We start from the raw sequence: 23,527 nt of genomic DNA on the forward strand, positions 1-23,527 counted from the left end.
GTCCTTCCCCCGTGTTTGGCCTTTTAGAGGTATCAACTCAATCATTTCTTCCTGTGGCCCGGCAGAGTTTACATACCAGCAGAACAGCGCTATTTGTTCAATATCACCTTTGTCTTTAGACTCGTCACAGGCAATCGAGTAGGCCACAGCTGAATTGATGTCTTTAATTTGCTGTCTTGTGATGTCTTCTGCCATTTTTATGGTTCTGTCTTTGACAGTCTTTGCAGAGAGGGGCATATCCCTGATTTTCTGCACAATTTCACTCTTGTTTTTAAAGTCTGTGAATAGATGTTCTGAAATCTTAATGAAAGATTCTTTTATATATTCACCATCTGTAAACTGCTTCCCGTGCCTGACTATTTCCTGAGCGGCAACAAAACTAGCATATGTAGTTGATTTTCTAGACTTCATCCACTTCTTGTAATGATTTTTGCTCAGATCAACCTTCCGCATCAGTTCCAAAATGGCTTTTTTTCTCTCATCTCCATCCGGATATTTTTGAGCAAAGGCTGCGTGTTTATTCTGGAAATGTCTTGCGACATTTGACTTTTTGTTGTTTGCTAGTTTCTCATTGCATATTAAGCATACCGGTAAACCAGTCTCGTCAGCAGTGAAAGCAAATGAATCTGCCCACATATCATTAAACATTCTATTTTCTTCAGTCACTTTTCTTTTTTTAGAATTTTCCATAGTTAGCCTACCTTGGATTGAAAAATTTTAAAAATCGCGCACTGGCAGTTGTTAGGCATTGGCAGTGGTGACGTATATTAATAGCAACAAAAAACACATTTTATTTAGATTGTACAAGATCACCATAATCTTCAAATTTAGAATTACATTTCAAAAACTAACAAACTAACATAAAATACATTTTAATTAAATATTCATCATTTATTTTCCAAAGCCACAGGGAGCCGCAGCACAGAGATGAAAGAGCCGCGGGTTGCCGACCCCTGCATTAGACCTTTATCCCTGCTATCAGCTTTATTTTTCAGCACATGAATAATGGTGTTGCTTTCTGAGCTAGAAATTTTCACCTTTGCTGCGTTTCATCAGGCTGTTGCCTTTAAATGGTCACTCTTCCTTGATCAATCGATCTTTCTTTCTTCCACCCAGCCATCTTTCTATAAGAACACCAATCTCGGTTGTAGACCCCAGTCAGTTTGGATTGGCATTAACATTTTCTTCACTACCTCCATCAGCACAGGGACACCAAAGGGCTGTGTGCTTAGCCCACTGCTTTACTCGCTTTATGCTTAATGACTGTGTGGCTAAGTACAGCTCCAATGCCAAAGTCAAGTTTGCTGATGACACCACTGTTGTGGGCCAAATTAAAGGTAGTGATGAGACAGCAAATAGGAGGAAGATTGAAAATCGTTCTAAGTGGTGTCATAACAACAACCTCTCACTCAATGGCAGCAAGACCAAGGAACTGATTATAGATGTCAGGAGAGGGAAACCAGCAAATCATGAGCTAGTCCTTATCGTAGGAACAGAGGTGGAGAGAATTAGCAGCTTTAAATCCCTGGGTGCTACTATTTCAGAGGACATGTCCTGGGCCCAGTACATAAGTGCAATTGTGAAGAAAGCATGGCAGTGCCCCTACTTAGATATCATGCTATATCTCCACAAACTCCTAAAATTTTGTCAAACTTTAGGCATGTAGAGGCAAGTATATTGTGTGGCTGCATTATGGCCTAGTATGGAAGTACCAATGCATTTGAACAGAAAATCCTACAAGAAGTAGTGAATTCGATCCACTACATCACAAGTAAAGCTCTCCCAACACATCTACATGAAATGCTATGGTAGGAAAGCAGCATCCATCATCAGCTATCCCTACCACCCAGGTCATGTTCTCTTCTCGCTGCCGCCATCCGGTCAAAGGTACAAGAACCTCAGGACTCACACCACCAGGTTCAAGAACAGTTACTTCCCCTCCCCTCAACCATCAGGCTCTTGAACAAAGTGGATAACGACACTCAATTTTACTTGCCCCATCTTAAAATGTTCCCACAGCCATTTACCTCACTTTCAAGAACTCTTTATCTCATTATCTCATGTTCTCTTAATTTATTGCTATTTATTTAATTTCCATTCGCACAGTTTGTTGTCTTCTGCACTCTGGTTGATATTTCATTGATCGTCTTATAATTACTCTTCTGTAGATTTGCTAAGTATACCCATAAGAAAATGAATCTCAGTGTTGTATATAGTGACTTAGGTTTACTTTAATAATAGAAACAGAAAACCTACAGCACAATACAGGCCTTTTGGCCCACAAAGCTGTGCCAAACGTGTACTTACTTTAGAAATTACCTAGGGTTACCCTCAGCCCTCTGTTTTTCTAAGCTCCATGTACCTATCCAGGAGTTTCTTAAAAGATTCTATTGTATCCACCTCCACCACGGTCACTGGCAGGCTATTCTACACACTCATCACTCCTTGTGTAAAAAAAACCTTACTCCTGACATCTCCTCTGTACCTACTTCCAAGCACCTTAAAACTGTGCCCTCTAGTGTTAACCATTTCAGCTCTGGGAAAAAGTCCACACAATCAATGACTCTCATCATCTTATACACCTCTATCACTCAACCTGTTCTCATAAGGTATGTTCCCCAATCCAGGCAATGTTCTTGTAAATCTGCTTTGCACCCTTTCTATAGTTTCCACATCCTTCCTGCAGTGAGGCGACCAGAACTGAGCACAGTTCTGCAAATAAATAAATTTACTTTGTTTATTTTTGTTTATCTTTGTTTTTTTTTTACTTTGTTTATGTTTATTTCTGTCTCCTTTGTTTGGTAATATAACTTTACATTCCAATACACTCAGTAAACTTTAATGTCCTGAACAGTGTATTGGACACATTGGAAAACTCACTGATTGATAATACTTCTACATCCAAAAGGCTGTAAGCAAAGAAAGGCTGAGCACCCAATGGGCATGCTGGAGCACCCTGGAAACAGGGCACCAATCCCCTGCATTAAAAAGGTTACCACTGAGATCCAGTCTGTATCATGCTTCTGCAAAAGGGAAAATAACAGAATTTATACTAGGGATTGTGTTCAAAAGTTTTATCAGAACTTCAGCTATGTTTGTACATTTTGCTATTTGTCTTATGAACTTAAGAGGTATCAGCTCATTAGATATACTTTGCACCTCATTTGGCTTGAGATTCGTGAGGTCCAGAAGTGGTCAATGAACAAAGGTATCTAGTAGGGGAAGCTAATTTGTAAGAAGCCATACCTATCATAGGAGGCCTAGTTTCTTGGACATGCTGAAGCTTGTGTTTCTGATAGATTAAGATTTTGGATCAAGTAATAGATTTTTTAGCTTGTTGGAACAGATTTGATGCTTGTAACTATTAGAATGATCAATTGCCTTAAAGTTTTTTTTAATTTCTGTTTATACACTACATATCTTAATTTAACTTTAATTTATATAGTCATTCTGTTTTTATATATTTATCATTTATTGCATTATACTGCTGCTGCAAAGTTAACAAATTTCAGAACATATGCCGGTGATATTAAATCTGCTTCTTTGTCTCTGGCAAGGTTTGATGTATGGACTGTCACTGGTGGCCTGAATGCTAACTTCTTTCCAGGGTACCCAGTTATGTCCATGGCTACCTGCAGAACTGTTAGAGCTGCCACTCTTACATGTAGGGGTGCCAACAACTCTGTGTAACCTCAAGATGTTTCTCCATATTTATATTTTATTCCTGGATTTCATACCTGGGCATTCTAATTCCTTTCTATCTTTCTATGTAAACTTGGTGATTGCTTGAGGATGAGGCTCAAACATCCAGATTAAGAGTTTATATAACCAGTTGGCCCCTCGAGTATGTTGCACATTTAAGGAGACCATAAGTGATACTGTAAGCTTGGCTCCACATTTCTATCCACAGTAACCTTTTCACCCCTTGCTTATTAAGAATCTAGTTTCCTCTACTTAGAGGGGAAAAACTCAAGCACAGCTCTTCTGAACTCAAGTGAATACATGCCTAAGCCTGGACATAGTTAGCTTGTAAGACAACATGCCCAATCTAGGTTTTAGTCTGGAAAATCTTCTCTGCACTGCATTCAATGCACTTACATCCTTTCTTTAATAAACAAGCTGATAAGGACACGTAGTAATCAGATTTGATCTCACTCATAGCCTCTGTGATTAAATCAACCTCCCTGCATTTGTATACCATTCCCCTACCAGTAAATTAATGTTAATATTCTGGTAGCTTTCATAGTTTTCTGCCTAGTAGCCTTTTGTCGTTCATGCACGAGGGTACCCAGATCTTTCTGCACTCTCAAGGCTCTACAATCTCATACCATTTTGGTAATATTATTGCTTTTTTTTAAAAAAGTTCAACATTTTTCTCACATTATATTCCATTTGTCCACCTACTTAAGCCTTTCTATATTCCTTCTTATTCTCCTCATATCTGACTGTTCTACCTATCTTTGTGCCATCAACAAATTTAGCAACGATATCTAGGATCGCTACATGTAAATTATTTTTCTTGAAAACATTGCCGCTCCAGTCCTGATCTTTGTGGCACAAACTCAATGCTTATATCATTAAGGAAAAGACCCAATTATTTTCACTTTTTCCTGTTAGTCCTGTGAGACTAATCCCTTGCCAAAATGTTACCTCCTACATGTTGAACTTTTATCCTCTGCAATAACCTTTGTGGCACTGTATCAAATATTTCTGGAAGTATTTGTACATCCAGTACTTTTTATCCAAGATGTATGTTACTTCAAGTGCAATAAATTGGTCAAAAATGATTTCCCATTCACAAGACCTGAATGTTAAACTAATAGGCCTGTGGTCTATCCCTCAAAGTAGTCCTTTTTTTCTCTCATGGAAATATCCCAAATTTAGGGAACTTCAGAAAACTAAAATGAAATACTGTTGAATAAAGTCCACAGCAAAAACATGTTACTCAGTACAGTACTCTGTAATTGCAAATTTCATGAGTTTCGCCCTCCATTTCAATTTACGGTTATTACTAGGATGTTGAGTATGCAATCCTGAGATATACAATCTTGAGATTCTTTTTCTCGTGGGCATGCACAGTAAAAGCACAATAAAACAATGAAAGAATGAAGCACAATGAAAGACTGCCACCGACAGGACGGACAATCAACCAATGTGCAAAAGACAACAAACATTAAAAATACAAAAAGAAGAAATATATATAAATATTGAGAGTTTGAGATGAAGAGTTCTTGAAAGTGAGTCTAAGGTTGTGGAAACATGTCAATGATAGGTTGAGTGAAGTTATCCACTCTGGTTCAGGAGCCTGATGGTTGAAGGGTAATAACTGTTCTTGAACCTGGTGGTGTGGGTCCTGAGACACCTGTACCTTCGTCAAAATGGCAATAACAAGAACAGAGCATGGCCTGGGTGGTGGGGGTCCTTAATGATGGATGCTGCTTTCTTGCAACAGCATTCCATGTAGATGTGCTCAATGTTGGGGTGGGCTTTACCCATGATGCACTGGGTCAAATCCACTACTTTTTGTAGGCTCTTCTGTTCAAGCGCACTGGTGTTTAATGCAATCAGTCAATATACTCTCCACCATACCATCTATGGAAGTTTGTAGGAGTTTTATGTCATGCCAAATCTTCACAAACCTCTAAGAAAGCAGAGGCACTGTCGTGCATCCTTTGTAATGGCACTTACATTCTGGACCCTTGACGGATCTTCTGAAACTATAACATCAAGAAATTTAAAGTTGCTCAAAATCTCCACTTGTGGAGGAGATGTTGTTGCCAATCTCAACTGGCTGGGGTCTGCAAGTGAGAAAATTGTGGATCCAGTTGCACAAGGAGCTAGTGATGTCAAGGTCTTGAAGCTTATTGATTAGTTATGAGGGGATGATAGTATTGAGTGCTGAGCTGTAGTCAATGAAGAGCATCCTGATGTATGCATCTTCACTGTCCAGATGTTCTAGGGCTGAAGGAAGAGCCAATGAGATGGGATCTGCTGTGGACCTGTTGCTCCAGTCAGCAAATTGGTGCAAATCCAAATTACTTCTCAGGCAGAAGTTGATGTGCTTCATCACCAGCCACTCAAAACACTTCTTCACAGTGGGTATAAGTGCTACTGGCAATAGTCATTTCGACAGATTAACGATTCTTCTTATAATTGAAGCTAGCTTGAAGCAGGTGGGTTCCTCAGACTGCCAAAGCAAGAGCAAAATGTCAGTGAACATTTTTTGCTAGTTGATCAGCATGTGTCTTCAGTACTTGGCCAGCTACCCCAATTTGGGCTGGATGCTTTCAGTGGGTTTACCCTCCTAATGGATACTCATATATCAGCCTCAGAGACTGAAAATACAGGGTATTCAGGGGCTTCTGGTTGGAGAAGATTCTGAATGATTTTATGGGGACATACTCATCTACAACTGTTTTTATAAAGGCCCTGACAACCATGGTGTATTTGTTCATATTTTCTGATGAGTCCTTGAACACGGTGCAGTGCACCAGCTGAAACTGATTGTACTTTCACAATCAATTCATTAATATTTGATTGCAGCACACCAGCTTGCCCTCAGTTTTGCTCTGGAAACAGTTCTGTAAACTCCTTCTCGTTGCTATCCCTGTTAATTGGATTTTTTCCTGTTCCGTGTGTAGGTTAGAATTCTCCTTGATTTGTACTACCCTTTCTGACAAGTTTCCATTGTTTATGTTCAGAACTGTCACATAGTTATTTCTAAGGATCCTGTGTGCAACTCCTACTGCCACAAATAATATCCTGGACAAAATAATGGATCCTGACTGGGTTTTCAGATTAGAGTAGTCTGTGGTGCGTACCATGGAGGCTTCCACATGAGTGGTGAATTAATGCCTTTTTCACAATGTTACACTTCTGGGCATATTAAAGACAGAAGGCAAGGCAAATAAACCAACTTCAAAGGAGAAGAATGAAGATACAAGCATTGCATGGTTGCATCACCACCATACATTTATGTTTCACCAATCCATCTTCTGATAGCCAAATGTCAAATCAGTTCAGTTTACAGGTGTGCATACCTATCCACATTATTTCTAGCACATGACCAAGTGGTTAAGGCGTTCATCAAGTGATCTGAAGGTCTCTAGTTCGACCCTTGGCTGAGGCTGCGTGTGTGTCCTTGAGCAAGGCACTTAACCACACATTGCTCTGCGACGACACCAGTGCCAAGCTGTATGGGTCCTAATGCCCTTCCCTTGGACAACATTGGTGGCGTGGAGAGGGGAGACTTGCAGCTTGGGTAGCTGCCAGTCTTCCAAAAAAAAACCTTGCCCAGGCTTGCACCCTGGAAACTTTACAAGGCGGAAATCCATGGTCTATTGAGACTAACGGAGGCCTACACACTATCCCTCTCCTCCAATTGCTGAGCATTAATCTATGACTTACTTTAAGTACATTGGAAGTCCAGTTAGTTCTTAATTAAAAGAACCGAGACTTAGCACTCTGGCAAAGTGTACAATTTGTACAACCAATTTTTACCACAAATTGTGATTATTCCTTTTCCTAAATCTCTATGATGGCACAGATTTCGTAATCTTGGTGCAACCAAGTTACTTGGGCATCTTTTTTGAAAGCTGGTTTTTCCAGTTTTTTTGGGCTCAGATGAATGTAAGTAAAGGTATATGTTGAACAGATTTGTTATTAATGGCCCTGAAGGAGAAACGTGTATTTGCAAAAAGGGGGATTTGAAGCATCAGCAAGATTAGATTGCTGAGGTGGGAGAATATACACTTCTGGCTTTAATGAACTCCTTGAGGCACATCACTTCTCTTTTGTGTTGGAAATTTCATGCTGAGTACAATTTTCTGCTTGGAATAAGGGGATTGGAGTAGTAGTCACAAAAGGATGCTGGTGAATAACCCAGTGCACTCAACTGATAAGCTTCAAACGCTCGTAGTTACTAAATCCAGGGATAGGAGCATATGCTTCTCTTGTTTAGTTTCATGGGAACCTCCATCCATGTTAGCTTACTGTCTGACTGACTTCATCCTCTGACTTCAGTAAGGCCTTTGACAAGGTTCTGCACAGAAGGTTAATTAGGAAGGTTCAATCGTTAGGTATTAATATTGAAGTAGTAAAATGGATTCAACAGTGGCTAGATGGGAAATGCCAGAGAGTAGCGGTGGATAACTGTTTGTCAGGTTGGAGGCTGGTGACTAGTGGTGTGGCTCAGGCATCTGTATTGGGTCCAGTGTTGTTTGTCATATACATTTATGATCTGGATGATGGGGTGGTAAATTGGATTAGTAAGTATGCAGATGATGCTAAGGTAGGTGACGTTGTGGATAATGAAGTAAGTTTTCAAAGCTTGCAGAGAGATTTAGGCTAGTTAGAAGAGTGGGCTGAATGATGGCAGATGGAGTTTAATGCTGATAAGTGTGAGCTGCTGCCTTTTGGTAGGAATAATCCAAATAGGCATACATTGTAAATGGTAGGGCATTGAAGAATGCAGTAGAACAGAGTGATCTAGGAATAATGGTGCATAGTTCCCTGAAGGTGGAATCTCATGTGGATAGGGTGGTGAAGGAAGCTTTTGGTATGCTGGCCTTTATAATTCAGAGCATTAAGTATAGAAGTTGGGATGTAATGTTAAAATTGTACAAGGCATTGGTAAGGCCGAATTTGGAGTATTGTGTACAGTTCTGGTCACCGAATTATAGGAAAGATATCAACAAAATAGAGAGAGTACAGAGAAGATTTACGAGAATGTTACCTGGGTTTCAGCACCTAAGTTACAGGGATAGGCTGGACAAGTTAGGTCTTTATTCTTTGGAGCGTAGAAGATTGAGGGGGGACTTGATAGAGGTATTTAAAATAATGAGGGGGATGGATCGAGTTGACGTGGATAGGCTTTTTCCATTGAGAGTAGTGGAGATTCAAACAAGAGGACATGATTTGAGAGTTGGGCAAAAGTTTAAGGGTAACATGAGGGGGAATTTCTTTACTCAGAGAGTGATAGCTATGTGGAATGAGCTTCCAGTAGAAGTGGTAGAGGCAGGTTCGGTATTGTCATTTAAAGTAAAATTGGAAAGGTATATGGACAGGAAAGGAATGGAGAGTTATGGGCTGAGTGTGGGCCAGTGGGACTAGGTGAGTGTAAGCGTCTGTACGGACTAGAAGGGCCGAGATGGCCTGTTTCCGTGCTGTAATTGTTATATAGTTATGGTTATATGATTTGTGATTTGATGTTCCTGCAAATCTTTACCATTCCTCTCAAGAGGAGTGCTGATTTTTGGGATGTCTCCAATAGGATTGCAATCCATCTTCTATCTCCTTTATGTTGTGCAGTCAGCAAATTCCATCAAATGTCAGGCCTGCAATATACCTATTAATTATTAAAATGGCATGTATGTTATCCTAACAGCCACTTCAACAGTTAAGAAACCAGAAAATGCCAGTTTGCTCTATGAGGTAAAGCAGCTCTGGCAAGCAGACTGCATGATGAAAAGTCAGTTTGCACCTTCAGGGAAGTAGCACAGAAAATTGACCAAAAAGTGGGGGAGAAATATGTTAAATATTTAGTATACATTCATTCCACACTGTACAGTAACTGTATTTCAATTTTTTTCTCCACTCTTGATTCATTTTCTGTGTGTCTGAAGAAAAAAGTGAGATAATGAGAATTGAAATAGTTGCAGAGACTTGCTGCATATTCATGGCTGATCTGAATTCCTCTTTCCACACCTCTCAGCCAGGGAAATTTCTTCTCACTTTAGGCTTGCTTTGCTGACCCTTTATCCTGAGACTATAACACATTCCACCCGCCATACCTAGGCGAGCCTTTCTTTCAGTATCTCCCCTGTCAAGCTCCTCCCAGATGCTATGCTCCAATACAATTACCTCTCATTCGTCTAAATTTCAAGAAGAATTGAACGTGGTGCCTTTGCATCCATGAAGAGTCCATGCAGATTTCTGATTAACCAGAGAGCTTAATTTTATTCTTCTAATCATTGCTCTCCATTGTTTCCCAAATCCTATAATAAACAGCATAAACACAAACCCGTAGTACTCAATATGCCCTAACAGTCTTTTTCATTGTATTAATAGAGTATAGGTTCAAGAGCACAGATTTTTCGTACAATATAAACAAAAAATATATGGTAGTAAGTGAGAATTTGTATTTGGCTCATCAAGCATGGCTGCAGAGAATATTTTAATAGTGTTTAATTTGTTTTCCTATTTAATCCAGGAGGCATTGTATTTCATTTTAAAGTATATTAGTTAAATTGTATCTGAACTTAATTTAAACTTATGCGGTTAATAATTTTGGTCTTGAATATTTCCTTTCCCTTCTGTTCATAATTAACAGATGGCAATTCCTGGCAAAGAAGGTGGGGTCCCTGTTCTTCCTCAACATCCTGCCCATGGTACCCAGGCTGAGAGTGACAGGATGCCAGCCTGTAATCCCACGGATATGAATCAACAGGTGCCAGCAACTCCATCTAGCAGGTACAGTTAGAACTAACAGCAGGATTGGTGAAGGAAATGATTATGTAATTCCATATTACTGATAACAGATCATAAAAGTTTTTAAAAATGTAAAGAGCACCAGTCCAAAGCAGTTTCATTTTTCAATCAAGTGGATCCCTCCTGATTTTAATTTGCCTACAAAGTTCTTGAGTGACACTTGATAACGGATCAGTCTCTTAGTTAACATATGAAAAATTTTAATAAATTAGCAAATTATTGTAGAACTGTGTAACTCTATCTCCAGCTTAACATGTTCAGTTAACCTTCATACCTCATCTTTCTTCATTGGGGGGCATGTGCCATTAAGAGAAGTTGGACAAACATGGGATGTCTTCTCTGGAACAGCAGAGGCTGAGGGGAGATCTGACAGAGGTTTATAAGTTTATGAGAGGCATAGATAAAGTAAACAGACAGTATTTGTTTCCCATGGTTGAAATGTCCAATACCAGAGGGCATTTAAAATGAGAGGGCATAATTTCAAAGGAAATGTGTGGGGCACGGTTTTTTACTCAGAGTGGTGGTTGCCTGGAATGTGCTGTCTGGAATGCTGGTAGAGGTGGATACACTCTGGGACGTTTAAGAGACTTTTAGATATATGCACATGAATGTGAGGAGAATGGAAGGATATGGACATTATGTAGGCGGAAGAGATTAGTTGGCCATTTGATTACTAATTTAGTTGGTTCAATACAGCATTGTGAGCCAAAGGGTCTGTCCCTATTCTGTTATGTTCTATGTTCAGTTCACTTAGAACATTGCTGAAAATAATACTGAATTCACAAGGAACATTCTGATGCAGCTACAAAAATAACTAAGGTGGTTAAATGCTGAAGTATTTATACAAACATAAGTGTAATCAATCCTATCAGAACGTGTACTCATGCAGCTTATTTAGAGGCAACAAATTTCTCTGCCCATCATCTTGAGTCAGATGCAGAATAAGTTTGTAAGTACTTGTCTACACCTTGCAAGATGACGCCCAGTCCATTTGTTTTAATGATTGCGTTTAATAGAATAATATAAAACTGCCCTTACCCTCTCTGACTGCTCTTGGACTCAGGCCTAATGGTGTTCTTTCTCTGCCAAAGGGAAGGATTCAGAGTGAAGTTAAGCACTGATCGCTAAACACTAATCTGTTTATGAACTCAAGACCTTTCAGAATTGGAAATTGTCTAAATTACGGTTTTGAATTGAACTGACTTTATTACTTACATCTTTCATATACATGAGGGGTTAAAATCTTTATGTTACATCTCCATCTAAATGTGCAATGTGCAATTTATAGTAATTTATAATAAATAGTATGTACAACAGGATAGTCAATATAACATAGAAATATAGTTGTGTCAGCATGAGTTAAGCAGTCCGATGGCTTGGTGGAAGGAGCCTGTTGGTCCTGCTGCGATATCATTTCCCAGATGGTAGCAGCTGGAAGAATTAGGTCTGTAATTCTTTAGAATTTAGAATTAGAATCAGAATCAGAATCAAAATCAGTTTTAATATCATCAGCATATGTCATGAAATTTGTTAACTTTACAGCAGCAGTACAGTGAAAAGCATGATAAATAAATAAACTGTATTACGTTAAGTGTATATATACATACAGTAAGTGTATAAGTGTATACATATACATGATGATCCAACACTCACACTATTAAGACTCTTACAAACTCCCAACCAAGCTATACATAAAACACGTGAGTACAATACCAATAGTCAGTAGTCACCTCCCAGTGTACTTTAGTAGTCCTCCAGCTTCCCTTTAACCAAAAAGGGCATCGGCCCCACCCTGGAGTGTAATAGCCAATGAGCTGCTCCCCAACTTAATTTTATAGACTGACTCTGAGAAATGATCAGCTGGGTGAGTGATGTTCCCCAACCCATCAGGAATGTACTTGCAGCATTCTGAACAAGTAACAGTACAAGTGCCACCTTCCTTTGCGAGCAGATATCCACGGCATCAGTTCGCGGGACAGTCTGGCCATCCCACGCTGAGAAAGGTGATCGTTCAAACATCCTTCCTTTGTGATAGCCGTCTTACCGATCGGCATGGGCAAGCTGCTCATCCAGGCCACTGGAATGAGTGGCATACATACAGCACCACATAGCATCTGCACCACCCAGTGGGAACAATAGGTAGGCCTAGAAACTGCATATCCAGTAAGTGCCATTCAGCTTCCAACATGTGCCCAGCTTCACAACACCATTTGGCACAGACACAGCCGTCCCAGGATACTGCTCCTGCTCACACTTAACATCAACCTTACACCTTGTACTTGTACTCTACATACCATCTACACCAACAGTCTTGTCAGGACTTTCCAATTATACAAATGGTACGTAGGGAAATACTAGCCCTTAAAACACCCACTCCACTGGGGTTATTTAGGCTCAAGGCCCTTAAGACTGTTCCATACTCTGGGTTGAGGTTGGTTGAAATAGACTACTCCCTTATAGCTCCCAAAACAGAATTCCAAAATCCAAGAGGCCAGATAATTTCCCCCAACAGTCTACAATAGTTCTTGTCATCATAAGAATCAATATCAGTGGCATCCCTTCTTGCTGAAGTAAGGAGACTTCATACAAATTCGGCAATCTGACCTGTTGATCTAGTATGCAAGTTCAAACACCAAATTAGCATCCACCACTTTGTCATTCTGTAATGCAGAGAGATGCAAATACACTTGCTCCTGATCAGTAACTGGATACTTAGAGAACACAAACAGCAATACAACTACAAGAGTGACGCCCCAAACACTCATATCCAGAATAAAGTTGCCCAAACTTCTACCAAATTTCAACTCTAGTCTCATATGGTCACTGTGAAAAATGAGTCATCCCTAAAACCAATTACACAAACCATGGGGAAACAAGCAACAAAGTAACAGATTAAGACACAATAACACGGAACAGATTAGAATACGAAACACAAAGCCCAGGCTGTATTCCTCTTCTTTTAAAACTTTGTATGGAACTGCAAAAACTGAAAACAGACATTAATTTCTCACAGAGAAACAGCAATTTTCAGAGAACTAATAAGGAAATAATAACTGGGTGGGGCCCAACACATTCACAGTCTTTTATAGGTAAAGTCCTCACACATACACATGCGCACACACACTGGCGCATATGGCCACACCTCACATTTTTCTGCAGTCAAATCATTCACACAGTATTTACAGGAAAGATGGATGCTAGTCAAATGATCCCCTGCTTACAACAACAAGGCACTAGCCACACCTCCCCCCTCCCACCCCAGTTCCCACTGCTGGCGATCATTAGCCAATATCCTTCGCAGGGAACCCCGAATGAAATGTGAGGAATCTGGCAGAGGACAAAAGGAACCCTTATCTACAGAAGACTTGAAGAATGATCCTTCTGCCTCAACAGACTCCCTTTTTTGCTCCTCCTGACAGTATTTACATATTGCATAGATGGTGGGCGTGCAAACCCCACTTACCTGCTCCTCCAGAACCCCAGCTTTAAGCAACACTAAAAACATTTCTTTACGGGACTCTGAGCTCTGTTGTCTTGAGGGTGTCCATTACACCATCCCTTGCACATTCTTGCCCGTCCTTCCCCTCCTGAGAGGACAAAGCTGCGGATTGATACCCCCACAGCAGGTGTGGGAATGCATAATTATTGCCCTGGCCCAGCCCAGACTCACAGGGGAGAGGGCGATCATCTTGAGGATTAAACCGAGGGGCCATGCTACTCTCGCTCCCTCATATTTATCATCCAACCAGGTATCCCCATCTCTCAGCCACTCAGTAGGATCATCTCAACTTAGTCCGAACCTTAGCAGCACCTAGTTCCCGATAGGCCCAGTGAGCTGCCTCTAAATTCAGTACTTTCATTAGCCAACAGGCCATCTGTATATGTAACGTTCTCCTTCGCGTGTACTGATAACGCCGAATTCAACGTCGAGATAAACCAGTTAATAAGAACCAGATCGCAGTAAGATTAACCATTTACTGTTCACTCTTCACATTAACATATGGTGAAAACTGTTGATAAAACAATACAAGATTGATACAGTATTTGTTCCTTCCTTAATATCACATTTCAAGTGTAAATACTTGCAAAGGTGACTATAACTACATTACACTAAGGTGCAGTATACAGGGAGAGTTTACCTGCTCCATTGACTACTTTAAATACACTTCCATGCAAACTATCCGCGACTCTTTAACTAACGAAAGCATAAACATTATCTACCGTCGTTACTTCTAACAGGATCGGCATTAACATCTTAGTTCAATATATCGATTATCTATTAACTTACAGCGTTGCTCTCACTGTGATTTCTCATGCCTGCAAAACAACCTCTGCTCAGGTGAGCCTCGTGGTAAGCCCCCACCCTCGCGCTAATTTCAAACCGGTATTTTCCCACAAGACGCGCCGAAACCGGATGTGACGTCATCGCATGCCGATATATTTTACATGCAATGAATATACTTTAAACACTTCTAATTCTAACTAGAAAATACTATTGAATGAATTACTAAGCGAAAATATAAACTAAATAACTGTCGTAAAGACAGCACAGTATATTTATATCTTCTAAGTTTGTAACCCTACTCTGAGCCATCAATATTGATTCGCTGAGAATAATACAGTGCTGATTGAGATCTTCCAATACATTCTTTATTATCCTGATGTCTTTCAATTATTGCAAACAGCCAAAAAGCATATGCACCTAGGATATTTAAAACTGGATACCAGGCATCTATCCAATGAGAAAAGCAGCTGCAGCTTCTAAAGTAACCAAACACAACTGAAGTGACTTTCGGCAATCAGAATAAGGCACACCCCCACAAGACACTCCGCTTTAAATACACTCAATGACCTGGCCTCCATAGCCACCCGTGGCAACGAATTCCACAGATTCAGCACCCTCTGGTACTAGACTCCCCCACTATAGGAAACATCCTATTCACATCCACTCCGTATAGGCTTTTCAACATTTGATAGGTTTCAATGAGATCCCCCCATCCCCATTCTTCTAAATTTCAGCAAGTACAAGCCCAGAGTCATCAAATGCTCCTCATATCATAAGCCTTTCAATTCCGGAACTGTTTTCGTAAAATTCCTTTGAACCTTTTCCAATGTCATCACATCCTTTCTTAGATAAGGGGCCCAAAATTACACCCTTGTTTTTATATTCTAGTCCTCTCAAAATGAAAGCTAACATTGCATTTGCCATCCTCACCACTGACTTAACTTTTAGGGAATCCTGCACAAGGACTTCCCAAGTCCTTTGCATCTTGGATTTTTGAATTTTCTCCTCATTTAGAAAATAATCTACGCTTTTATTCCTTTTACCCAAGTGCATGACCCTACAATTCCCAACACTGGATTCCTCTGAGTTATCTGGTTTCCCAACATCTGCTAGTCAGTAGGTTAATAGACCACCTGTAAGTTATCCCCAGTGTTTAGGTAAGCAGAAATATTGAGGAGGAGTTAATGGGAATGTGGGAAGAATGAAAATGAAATTCTTTAGGGTTAGTGTAAATGAGTGCTTAATGGTTGAAGCAGATTAAGTGGTCTGAAAGCTTTCATGTCGAGGGATAGAGTTTAAGGGACACGATGTAATGATGCAGCTCTATAAAACTCTAGTTAGGCCACACTTGGAGTACTGTGCCCAGTTCTGGTCGCCTCACTATAGGAAGGATGTGGAAGCATTGGAAAGGGTACAGAGGAGATTTACCAGGATGCTGCCTGGTTTAGAGAGTATGGATTATGATCAGAGATTAAGGGAGCTAGGGCTTTACTCTTTGGAGAGAAGGAGGATGAGAGGAGACATGATAGAGGTGTACAAGATATTAAGAGGAATAGACAGAGTGGACAGCCAGTGCCTCTTCCCCAGGGCACCACTGCTCAGTACAAGAGGACATGGCTTTAAGGTAAGGGGAGGGAAGTTCAAGGGGGATATCAGAGGAAGGTTTTTCACTCAGAGAGTGGTTGGTGCGTGGAATGCACTGCCTCAGTCAGTGGTGGAGGCAGATACACTAGTGAAGTTTAAGAGACTACTAGACAGGTATATGGAGGAATTTAAGGTGGGGGGTTATATGGGAGGCAGAGTTTGAGGGTCGGCACAACATTGTGGGCTGAAGGGCCTGTAAAGTGCTGTACTATTCTATGTTCTATGAAAGACCTATTTTCTGCATTGGATGGTTGTGAACCTTTGAAATTCTCTGTTCCATTTATAAGTACATGCTGATTCGTTGAAAATACCTGGGACAGGAATAAATATTTTTGAATGCTAATAGATCAAAGACTAAGAAGCTAGTTAGTCATGTCTTATTGATTAGCCATGATCCTGTTGAATGCTGGAGCTGATTTACACACTAAATCTCCTCTTAATCTTGTTCAACATCTAATCTGGTTTTAAGTAGAAATTTCACTTTTGTCAGATTAAAATGCTTATTTTTATTCTTATATATTATTTATATTTATTCTTATGGCTGAGAACAAAGACGTAATAAAATTATAAACAGCTATCTTTGACAGTCTCCTTCATTCATTTCAAAGTGGTGAAGCAGATATGTTATCAAAGAGCAGTGAGGGGAAGAGTGGATCACCACAAGATGCACTGGAGACTACCTTTACCAGGAAAGTGGGTGCATTTGTTAACAAACCAGCCAATCAGGTATGACTCCAAATGTAGCATGAACTGAACAATTGACTTTCAATGCTATTAGTAACAAGTTTCCTCTTGCTATAACTTTATTTCAAAGTTCAATGTAAATTTATTATCAAGAGTAGATATATGTCCCATATACAACCCTAAGATTCGCTTTCTTGCGGGCATACTTGGTAAATCCATGAATCATAATAGAATTAATGAAAGGGCAGACAAACGGCCAATGTGCAAAAGACAACAAACTGCAAATACAAAAGAAAAAAAATGATAGCAATAATAATAATAAATATTGAGAACATGAAAAGAAGAATCCTTGAAAGTGCATCCATAGGTTGTGGGGACAGTTAAGTGATAGGGCAAGAGAAGTTGAATGAAGTTATCCCCCACTGGTTCAAGAGCATAATGGTGGAGGGGTAATAACTGTTCCTGAACCTGATAGTGTTTGCCCTGAGGTACCTTTGCCACCTTCCTGATGGCAGCAGCGAGACAGGTGCATGACCTGGGTAATGGGGATCCCTGATGATGGATTCTGCTTTCCTGCAACAGTGCTCCATGTAGATGTGCTAATATTTATGTCTGATGTCACGTTAGATGTCCAACTTTAATGTGTTGTGAGCATTTTTAGTGCTCATTCCCTCTGTTTACCTAAATACGCGTCAATGTGGAAGTTCGCCAACAGTTATAAACTGCAAGAAGTTTTACCTATGCTGTTAAGACACCTTCCCTAGTCCTCTGCCAAACAATTTACTAAGGAACAAATAATAACTTATGGATAGTCCAGGAGTTTTATTGTTGATGCTGAAAGAGTTAACTCACCAATTTGTGTGTGTGTGTATATACACACACACACACACACACATGTTCCCACTCTGATACGGATACCTATCTATGTTGTCCACATGATTACACTCGTATTATTACACTTTCTTAAGATATCACTTTGTGTATGTTCATGGTCTTCTTCTGCTGTAGCCCATCCTCTTCAAGGTTTGACATATTGCAGTATGTTTAGACATGCTCTTCTGCACACCACTGCTATAACACGTGGTTATTTGAATTACTGTCACCTTTCTGTCTACTTTTACCACTTCAGCCATTTCCTTAAGCCCTTCTCATTAACAAGCTGTTTTCCCCCACAGAACTACATGTCACTGGATGTTTTTTGAATTTCACATCATTCTCTTTAAACTCTGTTGTGTGTGAAAATCCACAAGAGCAGCAGTTTCTGAGAAACTCAGACCACCCCGTCTGGCACTTAAATCAATCCATGGTCAAAGTCACTCAGATTACATTCCTTCCCATTCTGATGTTTGGTCTGAACAACAACTAAACTTCTTAAGTATGAGAAAATGATCAAGGATATAGATAGGGTAAATACCAACAGGTTTTTCCATTGAGGTTGGGTGATACTAGAACTGGAAGTGTGGCTTAAGAATGAAACATAAAATGTTAAAAGGGACTGAGTGTGTGTGTGCACGTGTGTCTATGTGGGTGTGCATGCCCTTTGATTGGTAACTTCATGTCAACTTTGTAATGACACTTGATGGCAGTCACAGTTGAAAATTTTTGCCGTTTCCTGAACATCCACTATGATCTAAGGAACCCTTCAGTGTCTCTAAAATAAAAAAAGAAAAACTAGCTTTATAAGCACATCAAGTGCTTCAGCAGCAGTTTAATTTAATTTTGGTTTTGTCATAGTCTTAAGATTGCTTATGAATTAAAAGAGACTGATCACAGTTTTGTTTGCACTGAGAAAATAGCATGAGAAATGGAATGTTAAGCATTCTATGTAGCTTAACCAGTTCACCGTATTTTTGGAGAACTCTGTAATGTGTTTCAGTAATTGATTAAAGTGAATGATTATAGATTACATTTTTTAATGTTTCTCTATTCCTATCATGACCAGATTTAGTCATATAACTTGTGGCTTCCTGTTTTACGCAGGTCACTGCTGTCAAAATGGATTTGCCATTTGCTATGTTTGCATCAAAAATTATTGAATCTGAGGACACTGATTTTATGGTGAGTCTTGCAAGAAATATGAATCCTTCAGAAACTTGAAAGGTTTTAAAACTGTTTTAAAACATCTTTCGTTGTATGGTCTTTTTAATATAAACCATCAGCTCAAAGATGAGAGTGGTTAACCTATCTTATTTACTGGCCAAGCTAATGAACAAGGGCTTCATTTTCACTTCTTGTGTTCGTATATATTTCTCAGATCACTGCTGACACGAACATTCTTCATTTCTGTTAGAGAGCTGACTACCACTGAGATTTAAAATCTTCCCATATCTAGCCTGAGTAATCCTACCTTTATCTAACCTATGAATAATCCTCTATATATCTTTTCTTTTTTTTAATGTTCTGAAATATGTATAAACTTTGAGTTCAAGCACTGCTTCTTCCTGCCTCCATCTCAAGCTGGAAATATTTGAACCATATCTTACCAGTATGTCACCCACAATTTTAAGTTTCCAATTAAATGTAAACAGCAATATGCGACTACACTTTGTTCCTGTACTTCTGCTGTGTCTTTCCTCTTGGGAACTGATCCTAAAATCTTATAATAGATGCCAAATTATTACCGTAATTCAATGTTTTGTCACTCAGTGATGGAATTCTAGTGTGCCATCTGACATTGGCTGCTTGGCAGGTTCTTTTTGTTTATGGAACAGTTTGCCTGATTGCTGCTGTTTAGCAACCTATTGTATCTGAATGGATGGTATCTTTCTACTTTAACACAGGTAAATCCCCCTGATTCTCCAACCCAAGATTCGCCCCTGCATGCCAGTCTTCATTCAGACCAGTCCAGCGGTAGCAGTGGCCTCACACAGGATGAATTTGTTATGGTGGAACTTGTAAGTCTTCTGTTTCTGGCACTAAGGGCTGGCTACTTGTTTAACCTAAAGTAAAATTGTAGCCTTGTCGTTCATAAATCAGCACCTTTCACTTGCATCATAACTAAGAATGCAGATTGTCTTAAAGGAATTGACAGAGTGAAATCCTATCGCATTCCAACATTGCCTGATTTAGTTTATTTTAAAGGCATCCCATTGGATGACTCATCTTAAGGGCATGTCATCAAAGATATTAAAGATAATGCTGATATCAATAATTTATTTTGAGCATAAAGAAAACACAAGATACTCAATGTAGCCATCTTTCTGTACAGCTGAAAATATTCTTCTCTTCTTAGTACATCACCCCTACTGAGACATGGTCCACTGTCCTGGGTCAGTCTTTCAAATTATCCTCAGGTTTAGCTCCTCTTCTTGGATCCTTCCTTTCCCAGGGATGAGGTCTTTGGAGCTTCTGTTGGTGTTTCTGTAGCACAGGGTTTTTATGGGATGCAGTCGGGCTTAGGATCATCCATGGTGGAGTTCATGAAAAAATCTCCTATCTGTAAATTATAATTCCAGTTAATATTCTAGAGCAAGTTTTACATACAGTAATTGTTGGTTTTGAAAACCAACTTTACATGACCTCCATAATCTATATCTTGAAGTATTCTTCATGTTATAAAAAGACAAAAGAATGGTAAACTCAAAAGAACAAATGACTGCAGAAAAATAAGTGTGGCAAAAGCAGTCAAAAGGATTTGTTTTAGTAGTTGTACAAAGTTGACAAATAAACAAAAATGCAAGCTCAAATTTCACCAAGTTGCTGACAACTTTAAATTTAAGTATTTAAATGAACATGGATTTGTAAAAGTGTATTAGGTTCACTAATGTCATCCTGGAAGGGCATTCTATATCCTCAACCAGTGTGCTATGTCACTGTGACCCCAGCCACACCAGCATTCCCAGAAATGGCTCAGCAAGCTTCTGACTTTGTAGCAAATAGGGATGGACAACAAGCATCACCAATGCCCACAGACCCTGAACAAATAACTTCAAAATGGTAGAAGTTATACCATAATCAAGGAGTGATTCGTGAGTTGTGCTTGAGTTAGCCTCTCCCCTTAATAGAAAAACAATCTTAGGAGTGAAGAATCCAATTTTTTAAGATGGACAGAGACAAAAACAATAATGGTTTGTTTTCTTTTATGTTAAATATAAAATTGCAGCCTCTGTAACTGTATCTTCCTTTACACATATATACTGACCTCAGAATGCTGTCTGTGTGGAGTTTGCATATTCTCCTTGTAACCACATGGTTTTCCTCCAGGTGCTTCTGTTTCTCCCATATCCAGTTGACATGAGTTGATCAATTAGTTGGCCACTCTGTATTGCCCCTCATCTGTAAGTGAGTGCTCAAATCTGAGGGAAGCTGATAGAGATTGTCTTAAAAACAAATAACTATGATTGCTAATAGAAAAAAGACCTTAATTGCTAGAGAATGGAACATTGAAGTGTCTATTTGAATAAGTACAATGTAAGTGCTTATACTTAAACCCTGGCAGCCATTTCCCTCCATAGAAAAGAGCTCCCTGTGCCAGATCCAAAATTGTAGACCAAATGAGAAGGTTCCAATGTCCATCCACAATTGGGACATCATTTTTGATAGCTGCTGTCAAGTTTGGAATTTCTGTGACTGAATGCATCCATTGAAACTTTGATAGTCGTACAGAAATACCAGTGTGTATCTTCCATATCAGCTGCTGTCCCCGTGGAAACATTTCTTTTAACCAACATTCCACATTCTTAGATGTTGGGTTTTATCTGTTGTACTTTGACTATTTTACTGCCTTGTAGATTTCTCTGATGCTCAGAATTAAAACAGCTTCTGTTTTAAATTTGGATAATACTCTATAACTTGTCCCATATTCTAATCTCTTAGCATTTCTGTTCAAAGTAGTTTGCCTGAGCCTCTGATAATATGGAATTAATTCACTTTTGTTATTTTTGTTGTGTCTGTATAAAAAAGAGCAGGACACAAAAGTTTAAAAACTCAAGTGGTACTGCCTGGCTTTTTTACTACTTTGAAATCCAAAAGATTCTTCAAAGTGGTCAGGCAATTAAACTACTGAAGGTGCTAAAATTTAATTTTGAACACTTTCTAATTAAATACAAGAGAAATAAGTTTTCTCTTCCAGTCTATAGCAAACTATAAAGTTTTTCTAAAGCAGTCTATAAGTTTGTAGGCTCAAAAGTTGAATAATTTTACAATGTAATTAATTCCTGAAAGATGGCAAGCCGACAACTCCCATACAGAGCAATAATTATTTCTAGATAATGAAACAGGACTCTATTCTCAGTTTTAACAAATTAGCATCAGTGTTTATACCAGTTGCTTTTCTTTTAAAGTCATATAGTACAAACATCCTATTTTTGACATTGATCTGCTCTTCTATCAAAGAGCATTTTATCACAGCCACCCACGTTGCCATGTTTGTCTATAGAATCTACCGTATTTAACAAATAAATTTGCTACTTGCACGTCAAGTTTTATAGCCAAGTTACGTCTCTATCTTTATGCTTAACTTCTTTTCAAAATAGAATTTAATGTAACAGATTTTTCTTCATCTGCAATTTAGAAGCCTGCCTTCTCAAAGGATGATTTTCTACCCATGGATCTTGGCACCTTTTATAGGGAATTTCAGAACCCTCCTCAGTTGAGCAGTCTCACCATAGATATCAGCGCACAGTCAATGGCTGAGGATCTGGTAAGAAAAGAGTTAAGGAGTTGCATTAAAGCAACAACATTTGAATACATAGTACACATGCACGAATGGACATAAATCATAGTGCATTGAGTTTGGCTGCTTGCTTTTTCGCTGCTGCTCTGACCACATTATGGTGCTCAGTGGGAGTGGAGGTAACAAATACCCATCTGTCAGCAGTCTGATACCATAACAGAAGGCCAAAGCAGTTCAAAAATGAAAATACTGTCAGCAGTATTTTAATATGTTTGCCATTGCTTTTATATAAAATTCATGTGTCATGTTGCTGATGGTAGAAAGCATACACATTTACACTGTGTTTGCGTGCTGCTCTTGTACTGCATGCTGCTTTATTCTTTTGTTTCAATTCTACTATATTGCCTTTAAAATAATTATTAATGTAATAGAATTTATTGTCAAATAAACCCACTGTTGGTTTTCCTCTTTCTCCTGCCTATCCCACAAATAAAATTAATGGGTCATAGTCCTTGAGACATCTAATTGAAATTGTACACTTAATATGACCAATACATTCAAATGACAGTCCTGGAACTTGGCCTCAGAAAGGAGCATATGTCACACACCTGGTGCTGATCTGTTCTTTTCTGGATCTAAATGTAATATCTCTACTGTACTGATGGTATAGCCACTTGCATGGAAAGTGTCTTGCATAAAACTAATAGAGTCAGTTTGATAGTTTCTGTGAAAGCTGATGCATTTTCAAGTAATCTGAAAGGAAAATTAACCTCCTCAGCTTCTTATCTGAAACATTGCCAAGAATAAAATCA

General features: G+C 39.2%; 1 protein-coding gene across 3 annotated transcripts in view; it reads left to right on the forward strand.

Annotated features, from left to right (window-relative positions):
• Nucleotides 1-23,527, forward strand: part of atg13 (ATG13 autophagy related 13 homolog (S. cerevisiae)) — a 111,835-nt gene that overhangs the window by 85,214 nt on the left and 3,094 nt on the right. For all 3 annotated transcript variants that reach the window (XM_059975490.1, XM_059975488.1, XM_059975491.1), the window contains 5 exons: nucleotides 10,331-10,470; nucleotides 17,026-17,143; nucleotides 19,082-19,159; nucleotides 19,882-19,995; nucleotides 22,614-22,742. In XM_059975490.1, the coding sequence (XP_059831473.1) occupies nucleotides 10,331-10,470; nucleotides 17,026-17,143; nucleotides 19,082-19,159; nucleotides 19,882-19,995; nucleotides 22,614-22,742 (579 nt within the window). The remainder of the gene's footprint in view (nucleotides 1-10,330; nucleotides 10,471-17,025; nucleotides 17,144-19,081; nucleotides 19,160-19,881; nucleotides 19,996-22,613; nucleotides 22,743-23,527) is intronic.

The sequence above is a fragment of the Hypanus sabinus genome, chromosome 7 (assembly GCF_030144855.1).
Source record: "Hypanus sabinus isolate sHypSab1 chromosome 7, sHypSab1.hap1, whole genome shotgun sequence".
Lineage (NCBI taxonomy): Eukaryota > Metazoa > Chordata > Chondrichthyes > Myliobatiformes > Dasyatidae > Hypanus > Hypanus sabinus.